General features: G+C 45.6%; 1 protein-coding gene across 6 annotated transcripts in view; it reads right to left on the bottom strand.

Annotated features, from left to right (window-relative positions):
• Nucleotides 1–15,562, bottom strand: part of SS18 (SS18 subunit of BAF chromatin remodeling complex) — a 390,130-nt gene that overhangs the window by 324,102 nt on the left and 50,466 nt on the right. For all 6 annotated transcript variants that reach the window (XM_078687399.1, XM_078687401.1, XM_078687400.1 and 3 more), the window contains one exon: nucleotides 10,660–10,744. In XM_078687399.1, coding sequence (XP_078543525.1) covers nucleotides 10,660–10,744 — 85 coding nt within the window. The remainder of the gene's footprint in view (nucleotides 1–10,659; nucleotides 10,745–15,562) is intronic.

Below are 15,562 nucleotides of genomic sequence, written 5' to 3'. Positions count from 1 at the left end.
GTCGGCTGATGGCTTCTTTAGTAGAGCGCTGAGTTCGGCGTGCTTCCAGCTCTCCGGGAAGGTAGCGGTGTTGAAGGAGGTGTTGATGATGTCCCGCAGGTGGGGTGCGATGACAGCGTCGGCCTTGTTGAAGACGTGGTGAGGGCAGGGGTCGGTCGGAGATCCGGAGTGGATGGAGTTCATCGTGCGGATGGTGTCTTCGGTGCTGATCGGGGTCCAGGCGCGGAGGGTGGTGGTTGGGGGCGGTGGTTCAGTCGTGGCGTGCGTCGGTTGAGTGCTGAAGCTGTTGTGTATGTCCGCGATCTTGTTGTGGAAGTAGGAGGCGAGGGAGTTGCAGAGGTCTTGCGAAGGGGTGATGTCGTTGTTTCCGGCGTTGGGGTTGGAGAGCTCTTTAACGATGTTGAAGAGTTCCTTGCTGTTATGTGCGTTGTTGTCCAGTCGTTCCTTGAATGCAGTTTTCTTGGTGGCGTGGATCAGTTGGTGGTGTTTTCGGGTGGCGAGCTTGAGGGCAGTCATGTTGTTCGGTGTTGGGTCTCTGCGCCAGGCTTTCTTGAGTGCTCCGCAGTTCTTCTTGGAGCTCTTGAGTTCGTCGGTGAACCATGGGGCTTTCTTGCTGCCGGGTCTGCTTGGCGGGGTCTTCAGAGGGGCGAGGTAGTCTGCGCAGTTGCTGATCCACTTCGTGAGGTTGGTGGCCGCCTGGCTTGGGTTAGTTGCGCTGGTGGGAGGGTGAATGCTCAGGGAGTTCGCGAGCTGGTCGGCTGTAATCTTGTTCCAGCTTCTGCGTGCCACCTGTTGTTGGTGGTGGTGGATCGTGGTCCTTCTGAAGCTGAAGTGGATGCAGCTGTGGTCCGTCCAGTGGAGTCCGGTGGCGTGGCTGAAGGTGATGTCCTTGCTGGATGAGAACACGGGGTAGAGTGTGTGTCCGGCGTAGTGGGTGGAGGTGGTCACCAGCTGCTTGAGAACGAGGTTGGCGAGGTTGTCCAGTAGGGTGGTGGTGTTGCGGTCGTTGTTGTTCTCCAGGTGGAAGTTGAGGTCCCCGAGGAGGATGTAGTCAGTGGAGAGGAGGGCGTGCGGGCTGATGAAGTCGGCGATGTCTTCGCTGAATTGTGTGCATGGTCCTGGGGGTCTGTAGATGAGGGTGCCTCTGAGGGTGGTCTTGGGGTTGATGTGGATCTGGAAGTGCAGGTGTTCGGCGGGTGCGAGGGTGTCGACGGTGTTGGTCGTGATGCGGATGGTGTTCCTGTGGATGATGGCGATGCCTCCTCCTGTCTGGTTGACGCGGTCCCTCCGGATGATCTTGTAGCCGTCCGGGATGGCGATGGCGATGTCGGGCGCTGAGGAGGCGTTCATCCAGGTATCCGTGAGGAAGGCGACGTCTGGGGCTGTAGTGTCGAGCAGGTTCCAGAGCTCGACGGCGTGTCTGTGGATGGAGCGGGTGTTGAGCAGGATGCACTTGAGGTGGTTGCTGCTGGTGCTCGGCTTGGTCGGTGCTGGTGTAGTGCAGGTCCGGATGCAGGTGAACTTGCAGGAGTGGCAGCAGAAGGGTCCGTGGGTGCGTCTCGGGGTGGCTCGATAGCAGCCCGGGATTCAGCCGGCGTTGAGTGCGTAGAGTTCGGTGGCGTCGTAGGTCCGGCGGGTGGGCTGGTGTCTGCGGGAGACAGGGGTCCTGGCGCTGGGCGCGGGCCAGGCGCGGACGGGCACAGACGGGCTTGCCTTAGGCGCGCCTTTGGCGCCAGCAGCGCGGCCTTCATATGAGTGGGAGAGGGAGGGAGGAGCAGCTGGGAGGTGGGAGCGGGGCGGCCAATAGGGTGTGAGGGGGGCGGAGCTACGGGACGCGGCGGCCAATAGGGTGCGAGGGGGAGGAGCTACGGGACGCGGCGGCAGGAAACGGGAGGCGAGGGGGAGACGCGGGGAAGGACAGAAGAAAAAAAAGGGACACAATCTGGGCACCAAAGGAAAGGGGAACAATCAAGGCAGCAACATACACAGGTACAGTGGGGGAGAATCACTCACTCGTGGGTACAGAAGAGAAGGAGGGCACAGTCACTCTTAACACAGGCAGACACAATGCAGCAGCGGTCAGTGGTCACACAGGGGGCTGCGTGGCGGTGAGGGGAGCGACCTGCCTGGTAAACAGGGTCAGAGGTTTGCGAAAGTTAAAACTATTGGTATTGTAAATGACAAAGCTATTAATTTCGCTATTTTCAAAACCAACACATAAATAAAAAATGTGTCATTTACAATACCAATAGCTCAAACTTTCCTAATGCGAGACCTATTGCATTGCAAATGCTTGTTTTTTAAGTGTAAATGCAATGGTTGCAGGTCTTACTTTCAGAAACAGGCTATATTAGTGGTAGCGTGGGTGAGCAGTCTTAGGCCTAACACAGAGGAGTGTAAGACATTTATTGCACAACAGTGATCAATAATGGACACACAACTCAAGTAGGATATCCAGCCTAATTTTACAAAAGTATACTTTGTTTGTACTTTATTTTGAGACCAAGATCTTCTCAAAAAGGTATGTTTTAAAATAAAAAATACTTTTCACTTTGAAAAATCGACACTTCAGAGCAGTTCAATTTTACCCAATGAGGAAAACAATAGTGTGGTTAACCAGGTAAGTAAAGTACTTACAAATCTAGTCTTCAAACCTAAAATACAGCGAAGACCAGGGGTCAGGGTAGTACCACAACTGCACCACAAGCAACAGCCAGGGCAGCCAGGTGTATAGGTCAAAATCAGAGTATATCCGAATGCTTTCCAATGGAGACAGGGGTGCCAGGAGCCACACTTCTTGCAAATGAGTAGATCGGTTGCAGGGGCCAAGCTTTGTGAAGAACCAAGTAACTATAGACCTATAGCTAGGATCCCTTTCGCCGCAAAAATTTTAGAGAAACTTTTAAACAAACAGCTATCCCGTTATCTGATGGACGGTAACTGGCTAGACCACTCTCAGTTTGGTTTTCGTGAAGGACACGGAACGGAAACTGCTTTAATTACAGCTGTGGAAGAACTTAGGAAAGTGCTGGATAATGGAGCGAAGGCCGCCTTGATATTACTCGATCTATCGGCGGCCTTCGACACGGTCAGTCATGAGATTCTCCTAACTCGTTTAAAAACAGCAGAAATACAGGACTCAGCATGTACCCTCATCGCATCCTACTTAGTAAACAGAACTTTTTCAGTAGAAGTAGGAGGAGCGAAATCTAAATCTTTTAACTTACCATGCGGGGTCCCGCAGGGGTCCTCGCTGAGTCCCACCCTTTTTAACTTATACGTGGCCCCCCTTGCAGAAATCATAAGAAACTGTGGTTTCACCCCAATATCCTATGCTGACGACACCCAAATTGTGGTGTCCATCAGCAAGGATGTGGAGGACATAGCAGAAAAATTCCAACTATGTATGATACAGGTTAGCAATGGATGGAAAGGAATTGCCTAAAGCTTAACGGAGATAAAAGCGAAGTGATGATACTAGGGGGTGACACAAACATCTGGTCCCCCGCTTGGTGGCCTAAGGACTTGGGTAGATGCCCAAACTCATCAGAAAAAGTGAAGAATCTGGGCGTCCCTCTTGACACCAATCTATCTTTTGAAGCCCAAGCCAGCAAGCTGTCTTCAACACTCTGGTATATTCTAAAAATGATAAAAAAGATACTGCCTTATCTACCACAGGATTCGCGTAAGACAGTAGTGACAGCCTTAGCAAGACTGGATTACGGGAATGGTTTATATGCCGGAGCCAAGACAAAAATCATAGCTAAATTACAACGCCTGCAAAACGCAGCAGCCAGACTGGTTTTAGGCATACCTAAGTTTGAGCCAATCAGTCACAAACTAAAAACCCTGCATTGGCTGCCAATTGCAAAAAGGGTGAAATTTAAATCACTCTGCCTGGCATATAAGGCACTCCAGGGAACAGGATCACAATTTTTGAGGTCTCATTTAAAACAATATGAACCAACAAGACCTCTGAGATCCGGTCAATTGAAGCTAATTACTGTCCCCAGATTTAGACGAGCTAGCTGGGGTGGAAGAAGCTTCCTTGTACATGCAGCATGAACCTGGAATCAGCTGCCTTTTGCCATAAAAACGTGTCCATCTTTGGAATCCTTTAGAAAGGAAGTAAAAACCTGGCTGTTCTCGGCATAACTCTAGACACCGTTCTTGAGATAGGAGGATCTATCATAGCGCCAAGACGCCCATGGGCATTCGCTCGCTTTACAAGTTGATAAATCAAATCTTTGGGGGGGAGGGAGGGAGGGTATCGGTAAGCACGGGGAAGGGGGCACAACAAAGCAGCACCAAACATACACCACTAGCAGCACAGGGGCGGCTAGTCTCAGGGAGGGTGCAATTTCAACCTCGGGCGCAAAATGCTTTTCAATGGGGATTCTTCTTTCGGCAAAGAGGCTGCAGGCATGTACCGGAGGTTGCAGGAGGAAAACAAACAACAGTAGAGGTAAGCAGAGGTGTAGGAGGTCATGGGGGCACCATCTGTTCAGGTCACAAAGGCCAAGGGGCTTAGGTCGCAGGGGTGCCTTTACATCCGAGTCTTCTTACCGAAGCCGGTCGAGGTCAGAAAGGGAGGGACCTCTGGATTCACACTGCAGGCGCCATCAAGAATGTCAGGAGCGGTCAGCCAACGCTGGACACGAGGTCAGGAAAGCTGGGGAGACTTCACTGCACAGGTGAGCCACTCAGGCCGTGGGCATCAGGTGCACAGTGGGCAGGAGACGCGGACCGTCCTGGATTCGGAGTCCTTGGGACTTGTTACTTCTTGGACAGGTCTGCTGTCCACAGGAGATTGGAGTCTTTTTTTAAGGCAGCAATCCTCCCAGGGTTTTCAGAGGTCGCTGGCTGCAAGACATGTTGCAGGTTCGCAGAAGCTGGAGAAAGGCCAGAAGAGCTGGGGCCAAGGCAGTCGTTGTCTTCAGTCTTCTCTGCAGTGTTTTCTACCTTCTCCTTAGGTAGTCACAGATCTAGTTTCCAGGTCTGAGGGAGCCACCTAGAAACTCTATTTTGGTACGTTTTAGGGGAGCAGCAGGTAGGGCCAATGGGCACCTTACCTGGGGGCACCTCACCCTCTATTATACCACCCCCCTGTGGGAGGGGGTATAGACCTAGCCCTCATTGGAGGGGGTCGCCCCATTTTCAAGATAGTGGGGACTGAAAGATGTCCTTCAACTCGCCTCCTCCACCTTAAGGTTGGAGCTGGCAGACCTGGGCACACCTCTAATTATAAGTTTTCTCACCCAAAGTGGGGGTGTAAACCAGGGATGCCATCTGCTGAAAGCAGTAGAGGCTGGGGGTCGCATTACAAAGGCGGCAGGCCTTTGAAGCTTCCCTCTTTGAGCACTGGTCAATCCCAGGGGAGGAGGTGTGGCACATCTGCCCAGAATGGAAAAGAGAGCAGGCGCGCTCTACCGAGGGGTCCAGAAATATATCTGTTGGTGGCTGGCTACCCACAGCCGATCAGAGAACATACCAGGGTTGGTAGGCTTTCAGGGGGCACCTCTGAGGGGTCCTGTGGGCACATGGTGCAATAAATCCCACACCGGTATCAGAGGGGATTTATTGAAAGAAGTAGTTTGGTACCAAACACTCATGTATTCAGTGAAGCCATCATGGTGCTGTGGAACTAAAGTTGTCGAGTTTCCAGCCCTTGTACTCTGTATGGCTTCATTGGCACATACAATATTAAGAATTGGACCCCACTATTGTAGGGGCATATCTGCTCCTGCAGGTATACCATCACCTGTGGTATAGTGTACCTGCCTTAGGGCGGTGAGGCCTGCTAGAGGGGTGATTACCTATGCCTTCAGGCAGTGCTGGTTGAGTGCTGTGTCAACTTTGTTGTTTTCTCCCTCACAGGGGCATGCAAGCTGCAAGGGGCAAGTGAATGGTCCAAGTGAGGGGGGTCCCAGGGCACCCTTTTCAGCTCCCAGGCCCTAGGTGCTCAGAGTACCGTTTACTAGGGACATACAGAGGGGTGAAGTGCTGATTAAGGATTTCTTTTCAGGAAAGGAACATTGGCACAGGAGACCTGGTTGGCAGGGACCTGTGCACTACATTTGAAACCACATCAAAACCAGGCAAAAAGTGTGGGCCAACAATGCAAAAAAAGGCACTTTCGCACAACCCAGAAGAACCCCTCATCACCCCAAACATTACCCATTCCTGAACCCACAAACCATACAGTAGTCCTAAACTCCACCCAAGTTCAATGTGATTTTGGATTTTTCCTTAAAATTATATTGGTCTTAAATGTTCCCTTTAATTTTCAATTTATTTGATTTCCTTACAATTGTCTTTCCCTAAAATTGATTTTCCATCCTCAGACGAGGGTTTTCAGTTTTTTTAATCCTTTAGTTCACATACATCAGTTTACTGTAGCAGAGCAAATATCCAAAGGAGATTACAGCTGATGCTACTTAGTCTGTTCTCTGTAGAGATATTACCCTATATGTAGAGAGGTAAGGTCTCAAGATCCACCAAATGAAAATGTAGCAAAGAAGCAAGAGTTGGGGTGGTCAAGTCTACATGTTTGACAAAACAGCAGCTGATGTTCTACTGTGATAAAGAATGAAAGAAATAAGGTAGGTCATCACAACGAGATTGGAATTTGCTTCAAGTACAACTAGACTAAAAAAAACATATATAACACCCAAAAAGAAATAAAATTGCAGTTGTGATTTGAGCAGGCGAGACACAGGCATAATAATGGTAAAGGTCTTGCTTTCCAAATCTTGATTTTGTAAGAGTTCACTGCTTTCAGACAGAACATTTTAGAACAGTATGTGAAATTTGTTCCCATTGTGCCTACAACTTGCTTAGTAGCTTTTTTAAGATTGCCAGTTTGGGAGTATAGAAAGCCATGTTTGTGCAAAATTTCAAAAGATTGCAATAGAGCAACTATGTTTAGGAACTGCATTATCCAAAAAGTTGGTTTTATTTATTGATATCTTTCGTGAAATTCAATTCATAGGTAAGATATGACTACGTAGTTTGGACTCTGCCTTAGCCAAAGAAGCTGCAGTAGAAAGTACAGACATTCCTAAAATTAAATAACTAAACCAGCAAGTAACAGTGGAACCATTGGAATAATCTGGTGCATCTCTTTTCGCTAGTCAAGTTTGGGGGTATCAAGAGAACAATAGGGATTGTAAAGAGAAAGTATTAATCCATGTTTCAGAAACTAATTTCCCAAGAGTTTTGTTCTTTTCCCTAAAAGGATGCACAGTTGGCATCTTAAAGCAAAGATTTATCTTTGGAAATTTTCAGTTCCAATACCTCTTCTTCATTCAGTTCCCATTTGCAGAAGAACTGTATGGCGACCAAGCTGGTATGCATATGTGTTCTCTACAACCGCAAGAAGAGTATCACACAACGATGTTGTTCTCCTGAGTTCAAACCAATCAATCCACTGCCAGTAAGCATAATTGAATATGCAGGTTTTGCATTTAGCTTGCCAATCTAGAGCACGATTCTTGTGCCATTTCAATATCAGATACAATTTTTGTGTGTGTTAAAGATCAGCTTCAACTTGAGGATGTCAATGGGAAAACAAATATGTTTGGGACCATGTCAACATTCCTCCACTACAGTTGTAACACCATATTTCAGCTGTTGGAGACCAAATAGGATTGTAGGTTTTTCTCGTGGTTCTAATGTCAAGATATTTACAGCTGTGTGCATCACATTCAGAGATATTCATAGGAAAAGGACACCCAATCACATAAGAACTCCGGGTTTTATTTTTGCCTGCAAACTGCACAAGTAGCTCTATGCTCAGCAGTTCCAAACACTTGTAGGAATTTAGGTGGAAGGAAGGGAAAGCGTAGGGAAGAACAGACAAAAAAAAAAAAAAAGATGAGCATGTATCCTGATACCACCTGCAATCATATCCTGCACAATTTGAAGTTACCACTGAAGTTTTGCACTCATATTTAACCCAAAGAAACAAGAAAAGTTTTGTACGAACACCTAAGAGATGTACAACCTTCCCCTGAACTGATGATGAAAAACAGCACTAGTGAAACAAGGCTCTTGGTTGCGGGCACAACATCATTCCCAGGTTAATTGAGCTGGTTATGGGCTTCACACTCAAACACCGAGTTGATAATGTACAAAGCACTCCGATAAACTGCCAAAGAGTCCTATATGTGTTGCCTCTGCAAGTAAGAAATAATTACAATTTGATATCCTCTTCCCTGTTTGCAGACTTCCATTAGAAAAAATGAAAGGATTGCCCTGCATCAAGATAACCTACTTTTGGAATAAACTCTTTGCTGATGAAAGTAAATGCCATTTTATGTGAGGAAATCCTCTGTTTGATAGTGGGACAAAGGCTTAGCTGACGAGAGCTCGGAGCCTTCAGTGCTGGCCTTTTCCAAATAAGCTGGTCCAGGGAGCAAAAACTGAATCGCAGGTGCAGGGAACAAGCTCCTTCAGGAAAAAAGAAAGGGATACACAGTGATTTTATTAATTGATATTTCTACCAAGAAATACTAGCCTGTATAATGAGAAGAATGGTTGATGAAATTCACACTATGAGGTGAAGTGAGTTTCAGTGGTTATCATTCTGTAATAACGGAGTGTCCCAAAGTATTCACATGTCTGATTCTCAACAGAGGAGACCTAGGCCAGACATACAGAATAGGTTGGTCTGTTTTAGACAGTGTCCAGATGTCTAAAAGAACCCCAAAAGGTCTCCTTACAGCCCGTTTACAGTGGGACTCCAAGATGCATTCTAACACAAATCTAGTAATAGCTATGCCTTTCCTATTTGTGGCTTTCGATTCATGACAGAGTTAGAGCTGCAACCCCTTGCAATGAAACCAATGAGCACTTGTGCGGCCTTATGCTACTGAAACTTCATTATCAAATTGATGCGCCCAAGACTACTCTGGTTTCCAAGAAAATCACAGAACAGAAAGATGAATTCATGACACAAGGCTCTTAAAGTGTCTGAATTAAGAGGTCCTCCAGGTTAGGCCGAGTCAGCACCTTAGAAAAGAGGTCTTCACATTTATTTTTATACGTCAACCGCCTTGGCAAGACATTTCAAGCACTTGAGGATTATGCAGCAGAGAGAATGGTGGGGGTTATTTAATCACACCTCTTTATAAAGGAGTATGCAGAAACTCTAACCTTTGCATCAGTGTAGGAATGAAAGGAAGAAACCCCAACCAATAAGAAAATTTAATTATTGCCAATCATCCATTTATCAAGGTGGTGGTGTGCACCAGACTTCTAATATACTTTTGTGGTGGGAAAAAGATTATCACGCATTATTCTGCAAAAAAGGTGGCCATGAAATTGGAGCACAGTAAAAGAGATTGACCTCGAAGAGTTTTTGTACCCAATTATCTTCTCAAGTACATTTGAGAATCAAAAGTAAAGTTGCAGTCCATAAAGTTTTACCATAACATGCATGACATCAAATTTGAAAGATTGTTTTAGACTTTACATTTGGCTCTCCACAACAGTAGTTACAGTCAAAACATATCCAAGATCAAATCGAACAACGGCTACTTTTCAGAAATTGCTACCGTAAACAAGATATGCCAACATGTAAGCTCGGGGACTGCCACTGGACTGTTCCCATGAGGCACAGGGTCAGACTGATTTGCATATGGTCATGTCTGAACTGGGGTGGTGGAGTGAGCTAAAGAATGATAATGGATTAAAACCCAGATCATTTGACTGGGGTGAGTGCTTGCTATGTTCAACACTCCGTCCGTCATCCCCTTTGGTTTTGCTTCCTGAAAAGAGGGACACACCTCTTGCAGTCCAAGTTGTAGACAGTGTTTTCTACACAATGGCATTGAGGCAGTGCACAGAGGCATGAACATAGGAGTTAGTTATTATAAATAGGAGTGCTTTTGTAAGAAAAAATGAAGTCGCTTCACCTTAATTGCTTGCAAATGTAACAAATAAACTGAATTTTAAATGGCAATCTATATGCAAAAACGAATAAAATGTATTTTCCCTTGTTGGCATGGACTGTGAACTTTTATCAACATGGCCAAAACGAATTCCAAGAATCACGGTCTATGGAGTTCCCTCAGAGTTGGAAATAACGACACCAAAACAGTGACGCATCCTCTAAATGTTTCCCTGGCAAAAAAGGTCTCCCAAAGCTGTAGAGTCAAGTCAAAGCCAAACGTCACAGGCAAGAATCATTCTAGAATTTATTTATTTTTTTATCTAAAAAAAGGTAGCATGAAATAAAAGCTCATTATTATTATAAGAAGGTTGGCCATTCTTAATCCCGAGATCACAATAACTAAAGTGAGTCAATTGAATTCAGAAAAACATTGTGCTCTTCCTAACCATTTGCTCAATAGAAACGGTTCACAAAACCAATTTTCAGCGGCAGACTCCCAAGTCTGGTAACTGGAAAAAACAACTGAGTAATATTGGTACACAAATCAGGAAATAAGTGTGCTTAACTTGGGCAGGGTCTACCATGTTAAAGCTACGTCCTTTCGAACATGCTTGGGAAGGCATGCCTATTTAGTGGTAGAACAATTGTCTTATGGCTAAGGAGGTGAAGAGATTACTTAAATAGAGCAACCACAAAAGCTTTATCCTGGTTCTATATTCACAACTATTCCCCTTTGCTTTAAGATTAGATTTAAATATACTTACTGCAGGCAACAGAGGCTGCATATTTTGATTGGAGTCTGCTATCGTGGCTAGATAAACCAGATTAGTGTGCAACATCTGTTGATACCTGGCAAAGAAATAAAAAAACATTAAAAAAGGAAGACAAGCCTGTCCTTACATTTCGTCAGCTCCACAATGCTAACCTAAAATGCAATAATTCTTACAGGACGGCAACAAACTTATTCCACCTTTCACTGTTTGAGCCGTGGGGCTATCTTTGCACATCAAGCAGATTCAATCCTACAGCCAGAAACTCCAAGGGTGCTTTGTTTTTTGTGTGTGTGAGTTTTTTTTTAAACAAGAGTTGCTCATTTTTGATTCACAACCGTGCATTTCAAAGGTGTTTGATTACGGAAAATTAATCTGAACACAAAAAGGCAGGCTACTTACAGGTCATACTTAAAAATCACAGCAAAGAAGTGTCCAACATTTTTTATTTTGGAGTACAAAAGTTACTTTTGCACTTTGTCCTCATTCTAGCCCATAGTTAAGTGAAAAAGAACTGTTTGCCTCATGATGCTCTCAGTAAAGAAATTATATAGTGAATAAAATGTTAGTGGGAACAGATATAGCCTGAGGCAAAAAATAAATGCAATGCAGCTTCTCTGTATATTCTCGACTCTTCGAAGTGGAACAAAGTTTTGTCTAAACAGGAATACTTCCAGGGACATGCTCATTAACTTTCCAACCTCTTTGGAACAGGTAAACAGTTGCATGTAGTAAAGATGGTTAGGAGCTGTGAAACTGCTTAGAGCACAAATAGGTAAAGTCAGAAAGGTAGTCTAGTTTCGTGGATGATAGCACCCATTGCTTGCTGGGGCCAGTCCTCAATTTTGCTGGAAAAACTCATAATTAGTCACTGAGCCCCAGCTGTAATCTAGGACGTCTATGCATTCACACACCACACGCCACAGACCAAGGCTTAATATCAATGCTCTAGTCATGAGAAAATTAGACTATTCTTTCTAGGACCCATTTAGCACATCTTCAACCTTAACACCAGCCCTTTGCGCAACCTGGCAAGTAGGCTATGAGCTAAAAACTGAGCAATCTGCAAACCTTCCCATAGTATCTCAATGAAACGCTCTCATGCTAATCCCCTTCTAGAATCTACTGCTCCACCAACCAAAATGTACTCGCCATTCTAAAACTTCTTGGGCCCCATTGAGATTCCAGTCTTTCACCGTCCCATGGTACCATCACTGGAATTTGCACCAAGAACAATAACCTACAATCATGGGGCAGTTTATTTGTGAGATTTATCACAAACATCTGGGCATTCACAAATATGCATGTCCCTCACAGGTGCCCTAAAGCCTTCACTCTTGTGGCTATACGTAATGAGGTCAGCCCCTTCTCACATATAGCCATAATTGTCACTCTATTGCTCCTATGAGGTGAAAAAACCAGGACATGTTATTTTCCCCTTCACAGGCACAGAAGACAAGCAACTCTTTATTTTCCAAGGAAGAGCTAAGCAAAGGCTTATCTAGTCTGTACGTTCCCTTCTTCTCCCTATGGAAGAAAGAAAAGTTATGCACTGCCTCCGGGGTGCTGCTCTTTACTGCACGATATACATTTAAAACTATTTTTAAAGCAGCTCCAGACAAACTCAGACCATGTGAATTGCAAACAAAAATTTTGATTGGAATCTGCTATCGTGGCTAGATAAACCAGATTAGTGTGCAACATCTGTTGATACCTGGTAAAGAAATAAAAAAAACATTAAAAAAGGAAGACAAGCCTGTCCTTACATTTCGTCAGCTCCGCAATGCAAACCTAAAATGCAATAATTCTTACAGGACGGCAACAAACTTATTCCACCTTTCACTGTTTGAGCCGTGGGGCTATCTTTGCACATGAAGCAGATTCAATCCTACAGCCAGAAACTCCCGGAGGTAAAAATAAGTTTACCAGCCTTCTCAAATCACAAAAGACGAGGCAGTTGTGCTGATGAAAATTCAACCAAGGCCAAGGAAAAGTTTACATTCTCATCCACATGCATATGGACAGTGAGAAAGAACTTGCATCAGAGGATCTGCGTTGCTTTTTTTGCTGTGTGTGTCTTAAAGACGCCAGGTGGCTACAGAACTAGAGCTGTTCAGTTAAAGTATGAGCACCCACAGATGGTTTCTTTCCATGCAGTATTCAGAATAAACAAATTGGGAATAGGAATAGTGCATTAACCTCACTTCAGAAAAAAACAGAGTGATTGATCAGGTTTTAACAGGACTAGAAGAGTCCTACTCAGCCTGAGTTGGAACATCTCTACCAGTCTGGTAACCAGATCTTATTGTCCCTTAAATCTAATCCTTTTATGCCACTAGTGCTTTCGGCCCTCACATTTAAAATTATTGTAAAGAAGCAGATCGAACATGTTTTTAATGCAAAATAATTTTTATGGAGCAAGCCTCTTTAAAACAATAATTCAGCTTGTTTGTAATGCATATAACTGCCTACAGAGTCTGAAAGGATAAATGACTTACCTGCAATCCTAGTTTTCATCCACTTGTATCCTCAAGTCATAAGCATTGCATATTTCCCCCATGTGCAGGGAGCCCAGGAATAATAAAAAATATATATGACAAGCATTTACAATGCAATGGTCTCGGCATTGTTAAAGTTAGAGCTATTGCCATTGCTCATGACATTATTTTTATTTATGTTTTTGTTTTTAAAACATAAATAAAAGGCATTGTCATTTACAATGCCAATAGCTTAATATCTCGCAAATGCGAGACCTATTGCATTTGCACCCACACAGAGCCACACATACATGAACACACACACACGCGATAGCAGAGCGCCGAGGAGCTGGCAGAGGACAGTGAAAGCAGTGACGGCGACAGCAGGGCGCCGAGAGGCTGACAGAGGACAATGAAAGCAGTGACGGCGACAGCAGAGCGCTGAGGAGCTGGCAGAGGACAGTGAAAGCAGTGACGGCGACAGCAGTGCGCCCAGGGGCTGGCACGGGACAGTGAAAGCAGTGACGGCGACAGCAGTTCGCCGAGGAGCTGGCAGAGGACAGTGAAAGCAGTGACGAGCGACAGCAGAGCACTGACGGGCTGGCAGAGGACAGTGAAAGCAGTGACGGCGACAGCAGGGCGCCGAGAGGCTGACCGAGGACAATGAAAGCAGTGACGGCGACAGCAGAGCGCTGAGGAGCTGGCAGAGGACAGTGAAAGCAGTGACGGCGACAGCAGTGCACCCAGGGGCTGGCACGGGACAGTGAAAGCAGTGACGGCGACAGCAGTTCGCCGAGGAGCTGGCAGAGGACAGTGAAAGCAGTGACGAGCGACAGCAGAGCGCCGAGGAGCTGGCAGAGGACAGTGAAAGCAGTGACGAGCGACAGCAGAGCGCTGACGGGCTGCCAGAGGACAGTGAAAGCAGTGACGGCGACAGCAGAGCGCCGAGGAGCTGGCAGAGGACAGTGAAAGCAGTGACGGCGACAGCAGAGCGCCGAGGAGCTGGCAGAGGACAGTGAAAGCAGACACAAACATGTGCAGACTGTTATTTAGGCCCACTAAATTTGTGATAAAATCATATCTTTGCATTAGTAAAATGATATGATTTTTCGGACGTGATTATTGTATTATTTTCTCAACTAGTTGAAAAGCCTTTGAGTTCTATAGCTCTCTCTGAGAATCATATGCTGACCACCTCAGAATCTATGAGAAGAAAGCAACCTTGACGGGCCAGGCCTATAAAGCAGAAAGGGGGATTACAGGCGTGTTGCAGTGGACTCTTAAAACTAGTTTCCATAACTTTTAGCTGTAAACATTTTCAAAATTCAACCTATCGCAAGGAAAGGTGTTTTTTGAGATTTCATTTGCTCTTGTTCTATCGCCTATATTTTTATAAAATGTGTAACACAACCTTGCAAGTTTCAAAGCACAGTGCACACAACGCAAAAACATAAAGAAACCCATGTATCAATACAATAACATTTCACCTACCCTTTTTTTTTTTTTTAGAAATGGCACATTGACATAGCCTGTAGGATACTGGAAAGGGAGCAATCCTCACCACTAATCCGCACACCTCCCTTAGGTGTAATTTAATACAGAACAGGTGGGCAGGGGAGTGGGTGGAAGGGGGGGTGGAGAGAGAGAATACACTAAACCTATGTGTGGCCTTAGTCTTGGTGAAATGGACCTGCTAGGTCTGGGCACAGCTTCTTGGTCAGCTAGACACCTAGTACCTTCAGCAGAGCCAGTGTAAAATGTTCGGGTAGGAAGGGTGCACGAAGAACTCCCAAAAACCATTTAAGACGAAGCAAGGCAAAATAGCTAAATATCCCTTAGGAGCCAAGGAGGGAGAAACACAAAGTGAAAGGACATGCGGATTGGTGTAACAACTGCCACATTAAAGCAGACAAGACACAGAAGCAGGCCTGCTGAAGTCACATCATGCATGCACTGCGGCCTCGTGTAATCCGAAGTCGAGCTCTGCAATCCAGAAGAGATGGGATGCTCAGGGAATTGCTGTAGTGCCACAGCCTTCACAAACCAGCACATGGAAGATGCCAGGGAGCGTGTACTGTTCCCATGCATGATTACTGCTGTGAAGGTGCCTCTCCTTTTTTTGCAGGGAGACTGCTCCTTGGCCCCAACTGCTGCAGCCCTCTGACAGAGGACATTTCCTTCTCTGGCAATCCCATCCTAAGACACAGGCTTGAGCTGAGATATGCCACTGTGCCCAAGCTGCTTTGGGCTTTAACACTTTACTCTGCACTGTCTGCCAATGTAACTAGTTTAATAGTGGTAGGACAGCAAAGGACAGGGATACAAGACTGAACGTGCAGACAACCCTTAGGAATGGCTTACGAGAATTGACAGAGCAAGGGATACTTCTGGTACTCAGCAAACGTGGCTCGAGTTACACA

This window comes from Lissotriton helveticus, chromosome 4_1 (assembly GCF_964261635.1).
Source record: "Lissotriton helveticus chromosome 4_1, aLisHel1.1, whole genome shotgun sequence".
Taxonomy (NCBI): Eukaryota; Metazoa; Chordata; class Amphibia; order Caudata; family Salamandridae; genus Lissotriton; species Lissotriton helveticus.
Note: the sequence above shows the minus strand (reverse complement) of the source record. Positions and strands in the feature narration are given on the sequence as shown.